We start from the raw sequence: 25,968 nt of genomic DNA, 5'->3' as shown, positions 1-25,968 counted from the left end.
CCCATCACTGCTGTCTCCCCATCATTGCCTTCACCCCATCACTGCCATCTCTCCATCATTGCCTTCACCCCATCACTCCCTTCTCCCCATCATTGCCTTCACCCCATCACTCCCCTCTCCCCATCATTGCCTTCACCCCATCACTCCCTTCTCCCCATCATTGCCTTCAGCCCATCACTCCCCTCTCCCCATCATTGCCTTCACCCCATCACTGCCGTCTCTCCATCACTCCCCTCATGGCCTTCTCCTGAGGCTGTGTGCACACGCTGCGGATTTTGCTGCGGTTCTGCAGTGGTTTTGGCCACTGCGGACCCACAGCAGTTTCTGCTGCGGTGTACAGTACCATGATTCCCTATGGGAATCAAAAACCGCAATGCAGACGGTGCGGAATTTTCCGCGCGGATTATCTGCGGTTTTCAATCCGCAGAAAGAATTGACATGTTAATTCTTTCTGCGGATTCCCCTGCAGTTTGCCATCTTCTCCATTTGAGGAGATGGAAAACCGCAGGGCAAAACCGCAGAGCAATCCGCAGGTAAAACCACAGGTCTTTTACAAAATCCGCGCGGATGAATCCGCACCTAATCCGCAGCGTGTGCACACAGCCTCATGTCCCCATCTCCTCCAGGGCCAGGCTACACAAACACACACACACACATACATGTACACACACACAGACACACACATTATACATACACACACACACACACACATTATACATACACACACACATGTACACACACAGACAGACATACATACACACACACATTATACATACACACACATTACACATACACACACACACATTATATATACACACAGACACCACCTCTCTCCTCTCACCTGCCCGCCGCCCGCGCGTCCTTGCTCTCACACAGCAGCGGCGCTCTCCTCTCTGTGTCACTCAGAGACAGGAAGCGCGGGCGGCGGGCAGGAAGCTGGACGGGTCCTTGCAGCTCCGCTCCTGCTATTCCCTCTTGCAGGCAGCGGAGCTGCTTGGATCGCTCCCTGGCCGCCGCTAAGAATTGCTGTGCGCCGCCCCAGCCCCCGCTATGCCACTGACCGCCCCTGGCTCCCCTTGTGTCCGCGGACCGGCAAGGGCACTGCAGCGGCCCGGTGCTGGGCCGCGGACCGGCGGTTGGGGACCCCTGTTCTATGGGATTCAGGTCTGGACTCATTGCTGGCCACCTTAGAAGTCTCCAGTGCTTTCTCTCAAACCATTTTCTAGTGCTTTTTGAAGTGTGTTTTGGGTCATTGTCCTGCTGGAAGACCCATGACCTCTGAGGGAGACTCGGCTTTCTCACACTGGGCCCTACTTTATGCTGCAAAATTTGTTGGTAGTCTTCAGACTTCTTAATGCCATGCACACGGTCAAGCAGTCCAGTGCCAGAGGCAGCAAAGCAACCCCAAAACATCAGGGAACCTCCGCCATGTTTGACTGTAGGGACCGTGTTCTTTTCTTTGAATGCCTCTTTTTCTCTCCTGAAAACTCTATGTTGATGCATTTGCCCAAAAAGCTCTACTTTTGTCTCATCTGACCAGAGAACATTCTTCCAAAACGTTTTAGGCTTTTTCAGGTAAGTTTTGGCAAATTCCAGCCTGACTTTTTTATGTCTCGGGGTAAGAAGTGGGGTCTTCCTGGGTCTCCTACCATACAGTCCCTTTTTATTCAGACGCCGACGGATAGAACGGGTTGACACTGTTGTACCCTCGGACTGCAGGGCGGCTTGAACTTGTTTGGATGTTAGTCGAGGTTCTTCATCCAACATCCGCACAATCTTGTGTTGAAATCTCTTGTCAATCTTTCTTTTCTGTCCAAATCTAGGGAGGTTAGCCACAGTGCCATGGGCTTTAAACTTCTTGATGACACTGCGCACGGTAGACACAGGAACATTCAGGTCTTTGGAGATGGACTTGTAGCCTTGAGATTGCTCATGCTTCCTCACAATTTGGTTTCTCAAGTCCTCAGACAGTTCTTTGGTCTTCTTTCTTTTCTCCATGCTCAATGTGGTACACACAAGGACACAGGACAGAGGTTGAGTCAACTTTAATCTGTGTCAACTGGCTGCAAGTGTGATTTAGTTATTGCCAACACCTGTTAGGTGCCACAGGTAAGTTACAGGTGCTGTTAATTACACAAATTAGAGAAGCATCACATGATTTTTCGAACAGTGTCAATACTTTTGTCCACCCTCTTTTTTATGTTTGGTGTGGAATTATATCCAATTTTGCTTTAGGACAATTCTTTTTGTGTTTTTTCATTTAAGACAAATTAAATGAAGATAATAATACCAAAGAATTTGTGTTTGCAATCATTTTCAGGAAGAAACTGAGTATTATCTGACAGAATTGCACGGGTGTCAATACTTTTGGCCACAACTGTACACACTACACTTTACATTGTACCAGGGTGGATTTGATTTAAATCTAACTGATTTAAATCACGATTTAAATCACGATTTAAATCACTAGTCAGTAAGGCTTGATTTAAATCAGTGATTTAAATCAAAGTTTCTACCTAAACTAGTTCTTGCTACTTTAACATGCAAGTAGATGAAGAATTTAGAATCACTTTTTATATTACTTTTTTCTCCCCGGTTTAATGGGTTAATCATTCATATTTGGACACCACTGTTCTGTTGTACTTAGGAAGGAGAAAAATAATCCTGACCTTAATAACAATTTAAATAGATTTATTCAACTGAAACAATAACAACATTACAGCATAAGTTATTTGCTTAAACAAACATCCATGTTTGTTAACTAATTTGGCTAAACAAAATATATATATATTTTAAGATACTTAGACTGTCAGCCCAGCCGACACATGAAAAACTTAAATACTACTGTCCCTGCTGTCCTCTGTAGCTCACTTGTCGTCATCTTCATCATCATCTTCTTCTTTGTTCCTATTCATAATCTGGAAAAGAAAAACAAGCTTTCCTGCTTTATTGGGTCCCAACCAATTTCTCAATTTAGAATGAATGAGTCCAAAGGAAGAGAATATTCTTTCAAAGCCTGCAGAAGAAGCTACTGCTGTTAAAAGTGAAATCATTACTTGAACAGTCTCTAAATCCAAGCGCTTAAGTGACTTCCACCAGTTTACTGGTGTGACCTTCCTTAAAATATCTTCAGCAAACATATATTTCTTGAATGGTTCCCCCTTAGCTCTGAAGTTTATTATAGTTGGCATTAAAGATGGATGATTGCTGGATATCCATGTCATAGCTAACTCCTCTTCCTCAGCACTTAGGTTTTGACCCTGATATTGGATATTGACAATATTTGTCAAAAAATGAGCTGGAGTCAGTGCTTGTCCCATTCGTTTGTTTACTGCTTGTAATTTAATTCTGTCCATGTGTAGTTCTGTTTTTAAGTGTTCACTCAGTTCCTTCCAAATTTCAACAGCATCCGCAATAAAACAGCTATTTTTCTGTATTTTGATTAAAGCTTGAGAGATGGGTTTCAAGAAGCTCAGCATATGTTCAACATTTCTCTTAAGCCCAATGTTGAGGATTTTGGCCGTGACAGTGCCATCTATTTTATCTCGATTTTCTTGACAAAGTGTCATCAGAATAGGCCAATTTTTGATATACTGCTCAAAACAGTCCACCACAGAGTTCTATCTAACATCTTGTGGGAGCGTTAGCTTGGTTCCACCCATCCTTTTCAGAGCTGCTGCAGCAAAATGATTATTATGGAAGTATTTAGCAATTTCAACAACATTAGCCTTTATTTCTGGAACACTTAAGTCTTTGGCTAAGAGGTGCAGCAAATGAGCACTGCAACCATATGTTATTAGCAGCTTTGTATTCCCTCCCTGCTCTTCTAAATCTCTTCTCATCTTGGATACGTTTGCAGCATTGTCAGTGACCAAACTGCGTACTAGACATTTGAATTTTTGTTCACATGTCGTTATAGCTTTTACTGCCACTTCTTGTAAGTATTCTGCTGTGTGTGCATTTCCTGACGTATCAGTCGTTTGTGCAAGGAAGAGTTTACCTTCTTCTGTTGTTATACAAGCACATACAATAGGATCATTGTGGACATTTCTCCACCCATCAATACTTAGGTTAACAATTTTACCCTCCAGAGCTGTTGCACATTGCTCCATTTCTCTGTCATACACTTGATCCAGCAGTTTCCCTGCAACATCAGCTCTGCTGGGTGGACTGTATCCTGGTCTCAGTGACTGAACCATATTAATGAAATGTGGGTTCTCAGTCAGACGGAAAGAAGAGTTTGTTGCATAAATAAACTGGGCAATTTTTTCATCAATCAACTCTTTTTCTAATCTGCTAGTTCTTATCACAAACCTATCTATGGTGGTTCCAGGAGGTAAAGGTTTTTTCTTCCTTTTGGGTGATGGTGATATGTGGCTGTGGGTGTCTGATGATGATGCTGCTGCTGCTGCTAATGAAGCACTATCCTGGATGGATAACTCTGAAACTGTAGAACAGGATGATGGTGAACTGAACTCCTGGTGTTTCCTCCCTCTACTAATGTACCTATACCCGACATTGCTATTTCTGTGGGTGGCTCCACTATTACTCCCCAGCAACAGGCCCGCTGTCTTGGGGTCATACTTGATTCCGAGCTTTCCTTTGCCCCCCACATTCGATCACTGGCTCGCTCTTGTCATCTGCACCTCAAAAACATTTCTAGAATTCGACCTTTTCTTACTTTTGACTCTGCAAAAACTCTTACTGTTTCTCTTATTCATTCTCATCTTGACTATTGTAACTCTCTTCTAATCGGTCTCCCTCTTACCAAACTCTCCCCTCTCCAATCTGTCTTGAATGCTGCAGCCAGGATCATATTCCTCACCAATCGTTACACCGATGCCTCTACCTTGTGCCAGTCATTACACTGGCTACCCATCCACTCCAGAATTCAGTATAAACTTATTACCCTCACCCACAAAGCCCTCCATGGCTCAGCACCACCCTACATCTCCTCCCTTGTTTCAGTATACCACCCTACCCGCGCCCTCCGTTCTGCTGATGACCTGAGGTTAGTATCCTCAATAGTCAGAACCTCCCACTCCCGTCTCCAAGACTTTACACGTGCCGCGCCAATTCTTTGGAATGCACTTCCCAGGTCAATACGATTAGTCCCCAATCCCCACAATTTTAAGCGTGCCCTGAAAACACATTTATTCAGACTGGCCTATCGCCTCAACACATTAACCTAATCTATCCCTGTGTGGCACAGCCAAAAGTTTTACCATAACCAGATTTCCCGCATCATGTTCCCACATGCTTTATGCATCCATTAGCCCTCTGTGTCTGTACTGTCACACACTTAACATTATGGCTGGTCCATACAATCAGGGCAACTGTTACCACCCACCTTTCGTGTCTACCTCTTTCCTCATAGACTGTAAGCTTGCGAGCAGGGCCCTCACTCCTCTTGGTATTTGTTATAATCTACTGTATGTGATTATTGTTATGCTGTAATGTCTATTGTCTGTACAAATCCCCTCTGAAATGTAAAGTGCTGCGGAATATGTCGGCGCTATAAAAATAAAATTTATTATTATTATTATTATGGTGATCTTGGAGGTGGATAGTTTCCAGAATCCATGAATTCCCCTAAACAAAAAAAGTCAATGCTGTTATTTTATTGTTTATACAATTTCTGCTTATTGTACACAACACATCACTGCCCCTGCCCCAAAAGGAATATTTGTTTTTCTTCATAACTGTACCAAATGACAGTAACATGCAGTAATAATAAGAAATATAATTTTTTTCACACATGACAGTTCAGTCTTTAGAAATAGGATTCAATAAAAATGTTTACCAACCTGAAGATCCTGCCTGTTCAGAAGTGTTTCTTTGGACATCTTCATCACTGCACTTCTCATGATGTTGCCTCATTCGCACCACCAGGCCTTGCATCTCTTTGTTGCATCGTTTGCATTTTGCACGCATGCCTGCCTTACCGATAGGCGAAGGAGCTTCATTAAAATATTCCCAAACTGGGTCTCTTTTACGGCCTGCTGCCATTATAAGGAAAGAATGTAATAAACCTCAGATCGTACACACAAACAGATCCAGACTTGTCTGTCTGTGGCTATGCTGCAGTATTGTGCTCAAAGTTTCACTTTCATTTTCTTGTCTGCTTGCCCTGCCTCCTCCTCACACTTAGATTCACATTCTTCTTGTGTTGTGCAGATCTATTCCACTCCAAACAATCAGAAACCTATTGTCTAACTTCTTGGACTTGGCACTGAAGGGGTTGATTCTGTATTCATAGGTTTGTAGAACAATAGGATTAAGGTCTTTTTCTCAACTCTGTTCATGTTGTAACATTTTTGCCGTGAAGAAGAGGCTGGGACCTCTGCGGAGTCAAATTCAGTTTTGAGAACTGCGTAAGTAAAGCGAGCGTCTGTGATAATATAGGAGAGAAACTGCCCACTAATCCTACAGAAACCTCTGGAAGAGCATGGCATTGTGAATGTTACACATATACAGCCTTTATTCTACTGAGTTAAACAACTCAGCTTTATCTCATGATGGAAGAACCTTTGGATGGTAAAATATTTTCCTCAAAAAGCAGTTTATTGAAAAAAATCCGATTTAAATAAAAAAAATCCGATTTAAATAAAAAAAATCCGATTTTTTAAAAAAAAACATTGATTTTTATCCACCCTGCATTGTACACAGCACTGATGTCTTCAAGGGGGAACAGGGGAATATGTCCATCTCCTTACAGTGACCTTCCTGATAAAAATCTGCTGCCATCTATTAGGATGATGAAGATGAAACAAGAGTGGACATTTCAGAAAGACAGTGATCTCAAACACACAACCAAGGAAACTCTCCATTGGTTTCAGAGAAAGAAAATAAAACTGTTAGAATGGCTGAACCAATCACCTGACCTAAATCTAATAGAAAATGTATGGAAGGAAGTGAAGCTCAGAGTTCATAGAATGAGCCCACGGAAACTTCAGGATTTGGAAAGTGTTTGTGTGGGAAAAATGGGCCACAGTTACACCTGAGCAATGCATGTGACTACTTTCTCCAAACAGGAGGTGTCTTGAAGCTTTCATCACCAAAGGCTTTTGTACAAAGTATTAATTACATTTTCCTGTGTGGATTGGATGGGTTGCTACCAACATCTGGTGAGAATTTTATGTCAATAGCACCTTTAGAAATATATTTATTTAGAAAATTGGTGACATGTTTAATACTTATTTCATCTGTGGCATGTGCTAGTGTTAAAAGTACCAAATATACAGCTTGTTAAGCAGGCAGGAGGTGCACGTGGTTTCACAAACCCACTGTGCCATGGGTCCAGGCTTGCATAGGAGGGGTGTTCACTGGAGCTCAAGATGGTGGAGTCAAACTTGGCTGTAGGTAGACGCCAGGTACCAGTCCTTGCAGTCACCGGTTCTGCAGATGGCCCTAGGGGGTCAGGTACGCAGACACAGATATGGACCCAGACTCTATTCAGTCTAATAGGTTCTGGATCTTCAGAACTGTTACTACAGAGGGACAGGACTGATTTAGGTATCGCTGATGCGGCTTTAGGATACAGGTGCCGCCGATGCGTATTCAATGTTCAGAGACTTGTTGTAGCAGTCTGGATACATGGGGCACTCGGAAAGGCACACGTTCAGACACGTCTCAGATACTGTTTCAAGGACTGGCTGCACATGGACCAGGGGCCGAGGTTCAGGCATCGGCCATATTAGGACCAGGGACTTTGAATTCTGGACTGGCCACACCAGGACCCATTAGGACCAGTGACTTTGAATTCTGGACTGGCTACACCGGGACCAGGGACTTCGGGTGCAGGACTGGCCACACCAGGACCAGTGACTTCAGGTTCAGGACTGGCCACACCAGGACCATGGATTTTGGGTTTGGCACTTGCCGCACAAGGACCAGGGACTTCAATATCAGGAACGGCCGCACAAGTACCAGGGACTTCGGGTTCAGTACTGGCCGCACAAGTACCAGGGACTTCAGGTTCAGGACTGGCCGCACAAGGTCTAGGGATTCAGGTTCAGGACCCTAATCACAACAGGAACAGGGTACCTCACAACTGCACTGGTAGAACACCACACTACCTAATGACTCAATGTGGAGAGTGTCTTTTAAACAAGAAGCCTCTTAGCTATTGGCTGGTAGCCATCTTGCAGGTGTACTGTTTCAATGAATGCCTCCCAGCTATAGGCTGGGAGAATTTTACTATATGAACATTCTGCCCCTTCAAAAGCAGGGTAGCATGTGCGCCACCAGGAGACACAGAAACAGGAAGGAGACAGGGAGCATGTGTGGGACCACGCCAAACGGCCGTTGCAGTGAGTATGCCGGCATCCCTGCATGGAGAAGGAAAGGGAACCATGCAGGGACGTCAGCAATAGCGGTATACAGTTTCAGATTGTTGGGACAGAGGCGCTAGTGCACATTTTACATTGACTCCTCAGAAGATTCAGAATATACCCCCTTGTTGATTCATAAAAAATATGAATTATTGAGAAAAAGATTGTGGCGTGTTCAACCGCAGTCCATAATATGTTTGATTTCCATATATTTGGCTGATTTTCTCCCCTCCTGTGAGGTAGTAAAACTGTGGAGGGTACATGATGGCAGAACTGATGCCAGTGTTATGACTGCCAAACACACATTCACATGGGTAACATATAAACCAGGAAGACAAATACCTGAAACTGACAGGTCTCTGTTCAGACTATGAAAAGCCCTTCTCTGACCCTTATCTGTTCCTGCCTGACTGCGGAGGTTAACACATTAAGACAATGTGCTGACACCCCCACTTGACGGCGGCTTACCCTGAATGTCCTCAGCAGCTCCTAGAATCCCTAGAGTAGCAGTTCCCTAAGAAGAAAAGGACTCTCACACAAAACTACTGCAACCAACACAAACTACAGCAAAGTGACTGAATCCAACATAGTCTACTACCAGCAGGAAACACCAGTAGGGTAAGGTATTTAAAGCTGCACCCGAAAGGTGATAGGACAGACAGAGTCAATGAAAAACACCTGTTACCCAAAACCAAAATAAACCAAGATAACAGAACTTAAAGACCCAAAGTAAAGGTGAATTAGTTGTGAATTGGCAGAAACAGACGCCGACCACAGAATCAAGCGTTCAAATCCAGAAGCATGACAGCCAGTTTTATTTAGATCATTACTATGACCCTAAAGCATCAAATGTTGGCTTTAAAAAGTCCCTATGTGGCTGAAACATTGCATTTATCTTTTGTAAGTGGCAACCAATAAAGAGATCCCTGGTGGCTTGTATTCTTTACATTTTAGCATCAAGTGATGAGTTGGACCAGGGGAGTACCAGCAATTGCGGCGGGCCATGCGGCTGCTATGGGGCTGCTATCCTGGATGCCGATACAGGTGAAAGCAATGATGATAATCCCTTCCCCATAATTCTTCCTCAGCATCTGATGTCTCAGCACAGGGGGAACAATGACGTTACTACATGGCGCCCGCTGCCCTGAGATGTTCGGGTACTACAGAACGTTCGCTGCAGAGACGGGAGCAAGCGTCAGGACACAAGAGATATACAGGAAGCCAGCTGCAGGATACAATCACATGAACATATTTTAATACAGTGACCAAAGTAGCATATGTTCTATTGCACACAGGTGCGCTTCCACATGTATGTCCCTTACACATGTAAAAAGTCACAGCTTGCAAAAGACTGGTAACATTTAAGGACCAGACTAGTACATGTAATGCCTGCACCGTCCACTAGGCACAGAGCGGAATACGGAGTCAGTTACATCTGGTTTTGTACACTTCACTAGTCCAATAAGTTCAATTCTTGTCTGAACTTAACCTTAAATATTAATCATAGTTTTAATTTTTATTTCAGGAACCAGTTGTGCACATAGTCCTGGATAACCTCTTTAAGTTTTGAAAAAAAAATTATGTTTTTATCATAACAATTTGCAATCAGTGAAGGTACGATTTACTGGATTAGATTTATCTAGGATGTTAAAATAAAATGTTTTCCTGCTTTAATCAACATTGTCCACTAGAGGGCGCCCAAAGACCAGCCTGTGTGAGCCCCCTGTGTGCCAAGGACCTGGTTAGTAACAGACCCAGTGAATAAATAAAAGTTTGCATTTCTGTGATTTTTTTTTTCTTTTTTAATGTTAACATGATCACACAACAGTATAAAAAAAAAACCAGTATAGAATATGAGTATTAGTAAATATTGTATAAATACAAATTGCCCTATACAATATTACAACAACAAAATTAAGAGATGAGTTGTATGGATCAATAGTAAATTTCCTGCCACTGTCTACACCCAAAAAAAAAAAAAAAAAATTAAAAATAAACACAAGATTAATATAATAGAAGCACTCAACTAATCCATCTTCTATTCTGTAAACCTTGTTTGCTATTGATATTTTCTGGTTAAAAAAAAGTCCAAGTAACTGATGAAAGTGATCACTGTGTTACTACAATGCAGCCAGCTTGGATTATTTTTGCATTAGGCTTGTAATGAAAGGAGAATTTCTCAGGAGCAGAGGGTGTGAGTGTGAAGGAGTGTATTTCTAGGACCTGTCTGGGTAACATGGACAGTAGTCATTGTGTGGGGGGCTGTGGGCTGGATGACAGATCAGCTCTGTATAAACTCACAGCACAACCTAGGAAGATTTCACAGGTCTGGCTATAGAGAGATGGGGTCTATAAAGAGCCATTAATATCACTCTGCCCTGCATCTGCTGACACAGTGAGGGTCCTGCCCAGCCACACAATGACATCCCCCCTCCACAGTCCTCACTGTGCCTGAAGGTTCTGATCCAGCAGCTTTTATACCAGGGCTGCCCATCTAATGGGGCCAATAACGATGCTGATGAAATCCATATATATATATATATTGACTTATAGGAAATACTAATAAAAATATGCATCAGTATAGAAATAGCTATGTATTAGTACTCAAGTCTTAAAAACTACAAGAATAATTCAATATTGTATTATTATAATTAATTTCACAATTTTCATAATTAATTATAATAGGTTTATTAATTATTATCTGTAGTATTATGATTATTATTATGTTAATTATATGTATTATTATGTGCATTGTTAGGTTATATTATTATTATTATTATTATTATTATTATTATGTTAATTATATGTATTATTATGTGCATTGTTAGGTTATATTATTAGATTATTATTATTATTATTATTATTATTATTATTATTATTATTATTAGGTTAATTATATGTATTATTATGTGTATTGTTAGGTTATATTATTAGATTATTATTATTATGTTTATTATTAGGTTAATTATATGTATTATTATGTGTATTGTTAGGTTATATTATTTGATTATTATTATTATTATTATTATTATTTTGTTTATTATTAGATTAATTATGTTTTTATTATTAGTTTTATTACTATATTATATTTATTATGTTTATTATTAGGTTAATAATTGTGTAATGTTATTTTGTGAACTATTATTATATAATTATAATTGTTTAATTTAGATTAATTAGTATGCGTTTTATTATTATTTTTAATAATATTATTAAGAGTAGTAGTATGATTTTTATTATATTTAATATTATGTTCTTGTTATTGTTTGTATTATTAAAAACAATAAATTATTATTGACAATAATACTATATTATTATTATTTTCATGTATTTTATTGTTATTATTATTAGTTAGTATTAGTATTTCTGTTCAGGAGTTATCTACAAATAATAAGCCTCGTCCTACAAATTATAATCCAGCAGTCCTGCACTATTGTAGAGCTCTTTTAACAGAGATATTGGTAGTAAAGATTGCGCGGATCATAATAATCATTTACCTCCTGCTAATAATCCTGTGCTCCTAGTACTGGCAGTATGTGATGATGGCACTGTAACCTCTCTCTTTCTGCTTTTTCAGGATTACAATGAAATCATATATATATATATATATATATATATATATATATATATATATATATATAGTTCCAAGCTTGCCCGATGAAGGAGCCTCTGTGCTGTGGAAGCTGCAGATATCATTTTTCTGGTTCACTCTTTGAATCCTTTTTGTCATTTTGGGCATTAAAGTGTTTACAGATCTGGGCTTTTTTTTGCTTTTTCGAAATCTTAAAATGACTCAAATTAAAGTAATACTAATGCAAAGAGAATTCTTATCATTTGTAGCAATAATCACAGTGTTAGAGTCTTTATTCATGTTGTTATTTATTATATTGGAATGACTCATTGTTGCATGGCTGTTATTCTGCAGTGTTTAGTGTTGTTGTTTTTTTCTTATTTCCATTATTCAATTTATGAATAATAATTACAAGTATATATGTTATTACCTCTAAATCTCATTAATAATCATCTATAAAGCTTTTCCTCAATACAGGAAGCAAAGCATTATTTTGTGCAGTCCACGGTAATCGTCCATAGATCCCTGTGCAGACTGCAGGGAGTGAGGACCAGAGACAGCGACAAATGCAGCAGCATCCTGCGACTCCTGCAAATGTGACCGCGACCAGGAGACACAGATCTGCTCTCTCAGCCTGGAGTGTATGTGCGACATGTCACCTGTCCTCTGCGACATTTCACCTATCCTCTGCGACATTTCACCTGTCATCTGCGACATTTCACCTGTCATCTGCGACATTTCACCTATCCTCTGCGACATTTCACCTGTCATCTGCGACATTTCACCTGTCATCTGCGACATTTCACCTATCCTCTGCGACTTTTCACCTATCCTCTGCGACTTTTCACCTGTCATCTGCGACTTTTCACCTGTCATCTGCGACTTTTCACCTGTCATCTGCGAAATTTCACCTGTCATCTGCGACATTTCACCTATCCTCTGCAACTTTTCACCTATCCTCTGCGAAATTTCACCTGTCATCTGCGACTTTTCACCTATCCTCTGCGACTTTTCACCTATCCTCTGCGAAATTTCACCTGTCATCTGCGACTTTTCACCTGTCATCTGCGACTTTTCACCTGTCATCTGCGACTTTTCACCTGTCATCTGCGACATTTCACCTGTCATCTGCGACATTTCACCTGTCATCTGATACTGCCTAATATAAGATCAATAGCATCATAATAAATAAATATATATATATATACATATATACACAGTGATGAGGGACACCTGGCTGTAGACAGGTCAGTGACTGCTGGCTGCTGCTCTACTACTGCAGAGGAAGGAGAATATGGGACTTGTTGTGCAGGAGATCTGCAGAATGTATGAAGAAGACATGATAACAGTAAGAAAAAAAATAAAGGAAATCAATATACTTTGAAATTGTAAATATATTATTTAATAGGTAATAAGCAGACAGCAGAAATGTGTGAAGGGGCTCAGCCCTGCTCGTCTGCTCCTTACTTGCCCCCTTATAATGGGGCTTCCACCCTCCTATCATTCATACTGTGGAATTAAAGAGACAAGGCAACAGTTTTATATTTATCTTTCTTTACATGTACATAATAATAATAATAATAATAATAATAATAATAATAATAATAATAATAATAATAACAACAACTATATGATAGCAGATTACAGATCCCCATTATCCTAAACTCTAACTTAACTCTATGAATTATAATTGTGATTAAAATACTTAACCCGTTAGAACATGGACTCAAAATTAAAGTTTGGAGGGTAAATATTATGTGATTAATATATCCATCCATAAACCCATATGGACAATTACCGATACCCCACATCTACAGCCATCAGCTGAAATGTTCCTAATTCTTAGGTGTAAGAGGAAAATTAATACCCAGGATATTATACTGCGACCAAACGCAATAACTGCAGCAGTGATGAGATTCAGTCTTATTACTATTCTTTATGTTCAAATTAAAAAAAATATATATAAAAAAATTTAAAAAAATAGGCACAATTGTATTCGAAAATAAATTAATTAATAATATTGGTGGAATTTCTAGTTTCTCTGTAAGGTCTGACTATAGAATAGATCTGCTAGAGAAGGAGTCTGAGCAGGAAAATAGATGGATGGATAGATAGATAGATAGATAGAGGATAGATAGATAGATAGATAGATAGATAATAGATAGATTGATAGATAGATATATAGATGATAGATAGAGAGATATAGATAGATAATAGATAGATAGATGATAGATAATAGAAGGATAGATAGATAGATAGATGGATGGATGGATATGAATAATGGAGATGTTGGTGGGCTGTATATGGTGTGTACCCTGTGTGTGTGATGGGACAGAGGTCTGGAGGTTGCTGGGGACCTTGTCATTTCAGGACTATATTAATGGCAGCAGTTTGTCACTGGGCAATCAGGACAGGTCACATCCCATCATTTCTCATTCATTCTAGCAGACAGGCCCTCTCCTATATCCACATATAGCCCTCTCCATGTGGAGGGTCTCAGCACACAATAATATCTCCAGGAGAGAGCGATCAGGGGGTCTTCAGACTATATACAATGGAAGCCAGAACACAAAAAGCCCCTAGTGATGAGCAGACATTGCAGGGTGTGATGGCTGAGTGCACAATCTGCATTTACTGTCTCCATTGTGTTCTGCCTGTAAAGTACCTACCTGCAATGTGACTCTCCCACCACCACCGCCTGCTGCCGCAGCTGCTGCACCACCTCTCCTCTCCGCAAAAGAAGCAAAAGTCGCACAGTGATGTCAGCAAAGGAGGAAAGCTTCAAATGTCCGAAAAGTAAAACTAGAAACAGATCTATGGAGTGATAGAAACAACCTGATAAACATTAGGAATTTATATAATGGTGCGACTACTAGAATACAACCATATCATCAACACCATGACTGCCTGTAATAAGAGAGGGGAAATGCTGGGAGCAAGAATGCAACTAACACTGCTGCCAAAAGTGATGAGACACCAAGCAACAGCAAATGAGGAAACACATACATGCATAAAGACAGAAAGTAATACTTTCACTAATAAAACTATTCTTTAGCAATACCAACAGAATAGAAAACATTACTACCTATATATATATATATATATATATATTCCTGCTACAATAATACTGCAAAAATACTACTACTATAATACCACACTAATATAATAATACAATAACACAACAATAATAATACAGTAAAATAATAATCTTATAAAACAACAGTGATAATAATAATAATATAATAATAATAATACAATAAAACAATAATATCATAAAACAACAGTTATAATAATAATACCACCATAATAAAACAATGATAATACAATATAACAATATTATTATAAAACAAGTGATAATATAATAATGCCATGATACAAAAATGATAATAACACTACAATAATACTCTGATAATGATACTGTAAGACAATATTGATAATAATACTATAATAATAAAGATAAATAATATAAGCTGTGATACAACCAAGAACCTCCAGAATAATGATGCCACTGCTTATAATAATAAATAATAATGAGAATCATCTCCATGTCGATGCTACAGGTTGCAGCTGATAATTGAGCCCAGTGAGATCCAGTGGAGAGATTTGCTCTTGGTGATACATATATATCTATATACATATATATATCTCCACGTGTGGCTGCTGCTTCTCTGAGGATCGTTCCTTGCTATAGATCACTGTAACAGATGCTGATTATTGCACTTTATTTCTTGCCTTTTTATCTAAGACCAATTAATCGTCAGCCCATAATGAGCCTCACATTTCCATTCTCCCCCTGTGATGAGATCCAGGGCTATAGATTCCTCTTTAGAGCCAGAGCCTCACTAAACTCTCATTGAATGGGATTTATTTAGTGGCTGCAGAGATAAATCAGTGTGTGGATTTACAGCCCTGGAGAGCTCCTGACTTCATCCTCAGCCTCATCATCAGTGACGTGGCTGCAGAGCAGGGGCCTGGGCTCGGGGCTGGCCAATCAGGGGCGGAGGCTGCCAGGTGCTGGCCAGTTATCAGGGCCCCACAATGACTGGGTGGCAGTGGGATGTGTGCAGGACTCGGGACGCTCCGCTCCTCCGCAGCAGGGAGCCCATAGACTCGGCTGGATGCTGCTGGCTGCTCCTCTCCAGAGACGTCAGGGGTGATCACACACCGCTCCCCGCAGGCTGCAGGACGTCCCCACACAGGCTGAGGCTGCTCGGGAGGCTCCACACCAATGTTAGCGGTGGGGCAGATGGATACGAACAGACAGAGTGCCTTCGTGCTGAGCAGCGCCCCCCTGGCAGCCCTGCACAACATGGCAGAGATGAAGACCACCTTGTTCCCTTATGCCCTGCAGAACCCTTCTAACTTCAAAGCCCCAAACTTGTCCTCTCTCAGTGCACAGTTCCCCCTGGGGACTCCTCATGGGATTAGTGACATTCTCAGCAGACCCCTGGGCACAGCTCTGGGGGCGTCGGGCAACCTGCTCTCCAGCCTGCCTCGCATTAATGGACTTGCCACTTCCACTGGGATGTACTTCAACCCAGCAGCTGTGTCTAGGTACCCCAAACCGCTGGCCGAGCTGCCGGGGAGACCCCCGATCTTCTGGCCCGGAGTTATGCAGACTTCTCCGTGGAGGGACCCCAGGCTGGCCTGTCCTGGTAAGTGAGACCCCCACATGTGGAAGATCAGTACTATCACTGGGGACATAAACAGGACAACTATTAATGTGTCCTCATAACCTGCATCACTACAGTATATACTATATACAAAACAGTATACACCACAATACACCCAATATATAGCGGATTCCACAATGGATAATATATACTGTATATAGCACATTATACATCACAATACAATGATATATTTAATGCTGTATACACCACAATACACACTATATATAGCACAGCAGATTCCACAATACATCCTGTATATAGCACATTATACATCACAATATCTCATATATACATATATATATATATATATAATGCTGTATACACCACAATACACACTATATATAGCACAGCAGATTCCACAATACATCCTGTATATAGCACATTATACATCACAATATCTCATATATACATATATATATATATAATGCTGTATACACCACAATACACACTATATATAACACATTATACATCACAATATCTCATATATACATATATATATATATATAATGCTGTATACACCACAATACACACTATATATAGCACATTATACATCACAATATCTCATATATACATATATATATAATGCTGTATACACCACAATATATACTGTATATAGCACATTATACATCACAATATAATTATATATAATGCTGTATATACCACAGTACACACTATATATAGCACAGTAGATTCCACACTAATGTATATAGTACAGTATACACCAAAATAAACATACAATGTATTCTTACTATAATGTGTATTATTCATAATAACCTGCATTATTACAGTATACACCACAATATGCTATGTATAAATATATATATATAGTGCAGTATACACCAAAATATATACTATATATCTATATATAGTACATTATGAACCACAATACATACTACAAATAGGAGAGTAGATACCCCAATATATATATATATATATATATATATATCAGAAGGTACCACAATACATATGTATATATATATATATATATAACAGTATGTAGGACAATACAAAGTATACATTATGGTATATAATAAATAAATAGTACAGTATGTACTACAGTATATACATATATTACAGTGTATATCATAATCTATACTATATAGTGCAGTATACACCACAATATATAAATAGTACAGTATATAGCACAATACAAAGTATATATTATTGTGTATAATATATAGTACAGTATACACCAAAATATATACTGTATATAGTACAGCAGATTCCACAATAGATACTGTATATAGAACATTATACATCACAATATAATTATATATAATGCTGTATAAACCACAATACACACTATATATAGCACAATAGATTCCACAATAATGTATATAGTACAGTATACACCAAAATAAACATAAAATGTATTCTTACTATTAATGTGTATCATTATTATCGATATATATATAGTACATTATGAACCTCAATATATACTATAAATAGGAGAGTAGATGCCCCGATAGAATATATATATATATATATATATATATATATATATATATATAACAGAAGATACCAGAATACATATGTATTACTATATATATATATATATTAGAGTATATAGCACAATACAAAGTATATATTATGGTATATAATAAATATACAATATTTACATATATTACAGTATATACCATATTCTATACTATATAGTGCAGTATACACCACAATATATGTATATACAGTACTTACCATATTCTATACTATCTAGTGCATAGATCCCACAATATACACTACACATTACAGTATACACCAGAATATAATCGCGGTGGGTTGTTGCCCTATAGAGTTAATAATTAGAGCTCTATATGCGGGATGTTGGTTATTATTACAGGTGTCCCCATATTCGGGGTTTTCCTGTTATCACATAAGTTGCTGCATGTTATACTTATAGCATGTTGTAGTTATAGCATGAAAAAATGTCCTAAATTCCAAGCTGCTGATCCAGACAATGATTCTAGTCCGATGGTGCTTTCCTGCCCCTGCGGTGGCACTACAACTCCCAGCAGGCTCTGTCTGGCACAGTGAGCCCTCCATTCATTGCTGTCGTTTCTGGTGATGTCTTTAGCACAAGCCGGGCTGATGCTGGACAAGGACGGCAAGAAGAAGCACTCCAGGCCCACCTTCTCAGGGCAGCAGATCTTCGCCCTGGAGAAGACCTTCGAGCAGACCAAATACCTGGCAGGGCCAGAAAGAGCCCGACTGGCCTATTCCCTGGGCATGACCGAGTCCCAGGTCAAGGTAAGAAGCCTGTACTCCCCTGTCACTCCAGATCTGCAGCACACATAACATGTGCTCTGCAACCTCTAGATATTGGGACCAGTGACTTTATATAGGGAACAGTGTGTTACACCGTGTAAGGCACAGTATGTGATTATATAAAACAGAATGAAAAACATCTGCACTATATGGATATATAGATTTATCACTTACATTTATTAACATTGATTATAGAATATATAGTGTATATAGAGACACACACACTATATATATATATTCTTAAGTTAGTGTAGTAATATATAAATATATACAGGCACAATATTTACTACACATATATTACAATTATACATAATAATATATCATACTATTTTTAGTATATTACTGTTATTATAGATTGCAGTGTAGTAATAATATGTTATCATTTACTACATATAGTGTAACATTAAAAATTAGTGTTGTTATAAATAAAAAAAATACACTTTATACAGTGTAATATTACTGATATAGCTGATGTAGTAATAGTACATAATATGTTACCCAATGTATAGTGTAATATTACTGATATTACAGATTATTGATCGCTTTCTTACATAATTTTAAAGTTTATATATGAAACTGTATTATTTTATTTTATGATTCTCGTTCTTTCTACATTTCTAAATACACATTGTTTATAGAGAATCCATTATAATGTAGCAACCACTATATAATGCAAATAATAATAATAATAATAATAATGAGCAGCAGCTTTTGCTCTCTACCATCTATTGGATCGGATTAGCATGGAGTGCTCCTGATAGGTAGTAATAATTAGAAATGACAAGTCTATTGCAGATAATGGCAGGTCACTGAGCTGTCACTTTTATTCTACCTTTCAATTACTGTCTGGTCGGAATGTTATTTCGCATTTGTTTATTTGATGGGAAGGGAGGAGAGATTCCATATCATTTATTGTTTTATTTTAATTGCAAATTTATTGCACGAATGAGAATTAAACTGTGTGAAATAAAAAGCTGATGGGAAAATCGATCTACACTGGGCTATAGTAATAATAATCACTATATAATCTATACATGTGACTGTCTGCAGCCTTTATGTGACTGACTGCAGCGCTGGTGACACCTGGACACCAAACTACTAAGTTTTGTATTTCCTGATAATGTAATCAGCTGTGTGCTGGATCTAAAGTGAAGGAACTGCAATATATATCCTGATAGGAGTAGTGGATATCTACTTGGAAGGACTAAAGGCTAAATATCTTGATTTTAATTTGCTCCTAATATGTGAATGTGCTGGATAGTAACAGCTCAGCCCTGCTCTGTGCATCCATGATCAGCCTGCAGAGCCTACATACAGCATGATGCAGCTCAGCCCTGCTCTGTGCATCCATGATCAGCCTGCAGAGCCTACATACAGCATGATGCAGCTCAGCCCTGCTCTGTGCATCCATGATCAGCCTGCAGAGCCTACATACAGCATGATGCAGCTCAGCCCTGCTCTGTGCATCCATGATCAGCCTGCAGAGCCTACATACAGCATGATGCAGCTCAGCCCTGCTCTGTGCATCCATGATCAGCCTGCAGAGCCTACATACAGCATGATGCAGCTCAGCCCTGCTCTGTGCATCCATGATCAGCCTGCAGAGCCTACATACAGCATGATGCAGCTCAGCCCTGCTCTGTGCATCCATGATCAGCCTGCAGAGCCTACATACAGCATGATGCAGCTCAGCCCTGCTCTGTGCATTCATGATCAGCCTGCAGAGCCTACATACAGCATGATGCAGCTCAGCCCTGCTCTGTGCATCCATGATCAGCCTGCAGAGCCTACATACAGCATGATGCAGCTCAGCCCTGCTCTGTGCATCCATGATCAGCCTGCAGAGCCTACATACAGCATGATGCAGCTCAGCCCTGCTCTGTGCATCCATGATCAGCCTGCAGAGCCTACATACAGCATGATGCAGCTCAGCCCTGCTCTGTGCATTCATGATCAGCCTGCAGAGCCTACATACAGCATGATGCAGCTCAGCCCTGCTCTGTGCATTCATGATCAGCCTGCAGAGCCTACATACAGCATGATGCAGCTCAGCCCTGCTCTGTGCATTCATGATCAGCCTGCAGAGCCTACATACAGCATGATGCAGCTCAGCCCTGCTCTGTGCATCCATGATCAGCCTGCAGAGCCTACATACAGCATGATGCAGCTCAGCCCTGCTCTGTGCATCCATGATCAGCCTGCAGAGCCTACATACAGCATGATGCAGCTCAGCCCTGCTCTGTGCATTCATGATCAGCCTGCAGAGCCTACATACAGCATGATGCAGCTCAGCCCTGCTCTGTGCATTCATGATCAGCCTGCAGAGCCTACATACAGCATGATGCAGCTCAGCCCTGCTCTGTGCATCCATGATCAGCCTGCAGAGCCTACATACAGCATGATGCAGCTCAGCCCTGCTCAATAACACAAGGGGCAGAGGTGCCAGGGACTGACATGGAGCGATCGGTAGCCTCATATGTGATGGAAGTGGACTTTCAGATTTATTTTTTTGGAAGATAAAAAAAATAATACATTACACAAAATGTATTACTACAGTAATGTAAATTCCATGCAACTTACTTTACGTTTTAATTTTAACTATTTGCCATAGTTCTTGAATGTTTTATATGTCATTTTTAAGACCACATTATCATTTTTTTTCTTTATATTCTCTTTATTTATTTTATTTTTAACTGTAGTAATATGCTCCAGGCTATATATAACTGGATGCACCTGTTAAATATATATATATATATTTTTTTTCCAAGGCAGCACCAGCTAAAAAAAAAAGAGAGGGGGCAGGGGTGCAGAGCATACACCAATACCCCAATATACAAAAATGAAGGCAGCATTCCCAATACAGAAAATATATATATATTTCTAGCTTTAAAATTTGTGTGTAAAAGTGATATCTGAAAAAAGGTTCCAGTGTGTGTCATTATATATATATATGTACACTGTATATATGTGTATTTTTATATACTATCTCTCTATATATATATCTATATATAATGTATATATACATATATATATAATGTGTGTATATATGTTGTATATATATATGCATGTAATTAATTATAAGTGACACTATAACTCATGGAACTTGTAGCTACTACTATTAGGTTTTGATCAGTATATATGCATGTAATTAATTATAATTAACACTATAACTTTTGGAACTTGTAGATAGCAGTATTGGGTTTTTATCAGTAATATCTTATTTGTGTCTTATTGTCTTCTACCTTATGGTGATAGACAGTACAATATATTTCAGATTTTCTATGTTGCTATAAGTGTAATGTAATGTTATATATGGTTCTAGAGGCACATTGTTGTTGTGTGATTTAGTAATGTACAATTCCCCAGTATAATCTATCTGTATATATCAGTCCATCCTTTATTTTAGATGATGCTCTTACACTGCAGTTAGTCACAGTATATGTATAGTGATAGAGAGCAGAGACTCCACAGCAAATTCATCAGCAATTAGTAACTTACTTTATTATTAATATGTCTTTGTAGTGAGCGGATTTGTTTCCTCCATGTGTCACTATTATATACAATGTATTATTTGTATAACTATGATTTCTTCTCCCATAGATATAACTCTCCAGTGTATGTAGATGTGTTATTACTTGTTAGTAGCAGTTGTGTATCACACACGCTTCATACATTGTATACTGTGCTAGGACACATGGTTGTGGTTTCTCATGGGTGATTATCCTGCTTTTTATATAGGTTTGGTTCCAAAATCGTAGGACAAAGTGGAGGAAAAGACACGCAGCAGAGATGGCCACAGCCAAGAAGAAGCATGACTCAGAAACAGAGAAGATGAAAGAGAGCTCAGACAATGAGGACGATGATGAGTACAACAAACCCCTGGACCCCAACTCAGATGATGAGAAAATCTCCAGGTTGTTGAAAAAGCACAAAAACACAAACTTGAATCTGCTGAGTCCATGCAGCAATAACTCGGACACCTTGTGATCCTTTCCATCAGAGACTGCACCTCTTCCTAAACTCCTTCTTTACTAAACCCCCAGAGCTAGCTCCTATTCCCTTCCTCATATCCCCAGAGACAACTCCTCTTCATTCACCCTCCTCCCCCAGAGCCTGCTCCTCTTCCTTCACCCTCCTACTCCAGAGCCTGCACCTGTTCCTTCACCCTCCTCCTCCAGAGCCTGCTCCTCTTCCTTCACCCTCCTCCTCCAGAGCCTGAACCTGTTCCTTCACCCTCCTCCTCCAGAGCCTGCTCCTCTTCCTTCACCCTCCTCCCCCAGAGCCTGCACCTCTTCCTTCACCCTCCTCCCCCAGAGCCTGCACCTCATCCTTCACCCTTCTCCTCCAGAGCCTGCACCTCTTCCTTCACCCTCCTCCCCCAGAGCCTGCACCTCTTCCTTCACCATCCTCTCCCAGAGCCTGCTCCTCTTCCTTCACCCTTCTCCTCGAGAGCCTGCACCTCTTCCTTCACCCTCCTCTCCCAGAGCCTGCACCTCTTCCTTCACCCTCCTCTCCCAGAGCCTGCTCCTCTTCCTTCACCCTTCTCCTCCAGAGCCTGCACCTCTTCCTTCACCCTCCTCCCCCAGAGCCTGCACCTCTTCACCCTCCTCTCCCAGAGCCTGCTCCTCTTCCTTCACCCTTCTCCTCCAGAGCCTGCACCTCTTCCTTCACCCTCCTCTCCCAGAGCCTGCTTCTCCTCCTTCACCCTCCTCCCCCAGATCCTGCACCTCTTCCTTCACCCTCCTCTCCCAGAGCCTGCTTCTCCTCCTTCACCCTCCTCCCCCAGATCCTGCACTTCTTCCTTCACTCTTCTCCCCTAGAGACTGCAGATTTTCTTTCCCTACTACATCACCTAACCCCAGAGACTGAACCTCTTTCTCTCCTGGTACCTTACACTTCCTCTAGAGCTTGCACCTCTCCCTTTTCCTTCCCATTGCAGGAGCTCCAGTCCAGCCTGCACCTTTTCCACCCCCTCCTCACCCCAGGACCTCACATCCAGAGAAGGGGCCTCCTCTTGACTGCCTTCATCTCAAGACCTCTTCTCCAAAGGCTGCAGCTCATCCCTACCCTCCTCGCCCCAAGAACCTCTTTTTAAAGCGCTTTACCAGCTGAGATGACCAGGGTATTCACATTATAAATAAGAGTTGTACGTGTATGTAAGTGCTATGTGTTGTACAGACTAAATTGTATGTTGAGATGTATATATATTTTTTACAGAATAAGTTATAAAAATCTTATCGCTTGTATAAATTAGGCTGAAAAGGACTCTGAATGATTCCCAGTCAGGGGGAGAAAAGGGTTAAATAATCCATATCTCCCTTCCAACCCCATGCCCTTCTATTATTACACTATATATATATATATATATATATATATATATATATATAACAATTTGTTACTTGTTTTGTACAGATTTTCCGGTCACTTTGTATATAGAAAATTATAGATTTTTTTTTCTGGCGTGTTATTTTCCAAGGCAATAAATTAAAGCTCTTTGCATTTTTCTCAAGTCCCCCCACACTCCCCAAAAAAAGGCCTGTACCCTAAAACCTGCCAAAAACACAGTGACATGAAGAAAAAAACAACAACAGACATTGTGCTCCAGTTATTGGAAACAAAAACAACTTTGTATATTAAAATAAATTATTTAACAACTTATCAAGAGGTTGTCGGCATATGTTCTGCGCGCACTGCTGTACTGTGGAAGTCTCCTCTGGCTCTGAATGGTACAAATGGGTAATTTTATTGATAAGTAGATTCTTATGTTTATACTTTACTTTTAGTGATAAATTCTAAATATATGCTAAATAGATAGGCAGAAAGATATATAGATGGATACATAGATAGACAGAAGAGAGGGATGTTCCACATGTTCTTTACAGATTATGTCTGATACATGTAGTCCAGAATTTTATATGTAAACTGTCCAACACATTTTCTATGGCTGCTGTACATAAATTGGAAACTGGATTCATATATATATATATATATATACATATATATATATATATATATATATATATATATATATATTCATACCTAAATGTAATACATATTAAAAAATAGCACGTTTTCTTGCATAAATGTGCATATAGATATTATAATATAAATACACAAGAAGACCTGCTATTCGTTAGTATATGGAGGAATATAAAACTAAGCACGAAAACCGAAATCACAGAAAAAAATCAATTTACTAATTTTATGTACAGCAGCCATAGAGAGTGTATTAAACAATTACATATGAAATCATGAATTAAGCATAAGAGACACACGCAATCCACTAATGTGCATTTATGCGAATGTACATATATAATTTTTACAACTAATTGTATAACTAAAGTTAATTACTTTTACTATCTTAGTACTTTCTATAGTATGTGTGTATACACAGAGCGGGGGAAAAGTATTAGATACATATATGGAGAGGCCTGTAATTGGTATCATAGGTACACTTCAACTGTGAGAGACAGAATAAAAATGATAAATAAAAAAAATCAAAACAGAAAATCACATTGTATGATTTTTACATAATTAATTTACATTTTATTGCATGAAATAAGTATGTAATACAATAGAAAAACAGAACTTAATATTTAGCACAGAAACCTTTGTTTGCAATTACAGAGGTCAGACGTTTCCTGTAGTTCTTGACCAAGTTTGCACACACGGCAGCAGGGATTTTGGCCCACTCCTCCATATAGATCTTCTGCAGATCTTTCAGATTTTGAGGCTGTCACTGAACAACATTTAGTTTCAGCTCCCTCCAAAGATTTTCTTTAGGGTTCAGTTCTGGAGACTAGCTAAGCCACTCCAGGACCTTGAAATGCTTCTTACTGAGCCACGCCATAGTTGCCCTGGTTGTGCGTTTCCGGTTATTGTCATGCTGGAAGACCCAGCCATGACTCATCTCTTTAAAGCTCTTACTGAGGGAAGCATTTTGTTAGCCAAAATCTCGCGATACATGACCCCATCCATCCTCCCTTCGTTTCCCCCACTATGCTTCACGGATTGGATGGTGATGTTGGGGCTGTACTCATCCTTCTTCTTCCTCCAAACACTGTGAGTAGAGTTGATACCAAGAAGTTCTATTTTGGTCTCATCTGAGCACATGACTTTCTCCCATGCC

The 25,968-nt window shown here is 39.7% G+C and overlaps 1 protein-coding gene across 2 annotated transcripts; it reads left to right on the top strand.

Moving 5' to 3' along the window:
• Positions 1–15,960: 15,960 nt before the first annotated feature.
• NKX6-2 (NK6 homeobox 2) lies at positions 15,961–24,501 on the top strand. Of its 2 annotated transcripts, XM_073546405.1 has the most exons (4): positions 15,961–16,559; positions 18,649–18,821; positions 22,578–22,753; positions 23,779–24,501. In XM_073546405.1, exons 1-4 carry the CDS (start codon positions 16,133–16,135, stop codon positions 23,855–23,857), a joined length of 855 nt encoding a protein of 284 aa, XP_073402506.1. In that variant the 5' UTR covers positions 15,961–16,132; the 3' UTR covers positions 23,858–24,501. The 2 variants fall into 2 exon arrangements, with proteins under 2 accessions (XP_073402506.1, XP_073402508.1); XM_073546407.1 differs by having other exon boundaries at positions 22,578–24,501.
• The last annotated feature ends 1,467 nt before the right edge of the window (positions 24,502–25,968 follow it).

Source organism: Dendrobates tinctorius, unplaced genomic scaffold (genome assembly GCF_039654945.1).
Source record: "Dendrobates tinctorius isolate UK_male_01 unplaced genomic scaffold, ASM3965494v1 ptg000147l, whole genome shotgun sequence".
Lineage (NCBI taxonomy): Eukaryota > Metazoa > Chordata > Amphibia > Anura > Dendrobatidae > Dendrobates > Dendrobates tinctorius.
The sequence above is the reverse complement of the archived record's forward strand: the minus strand, read 5'-3'. Positions and strand labels throughout refer to the sequence as shown.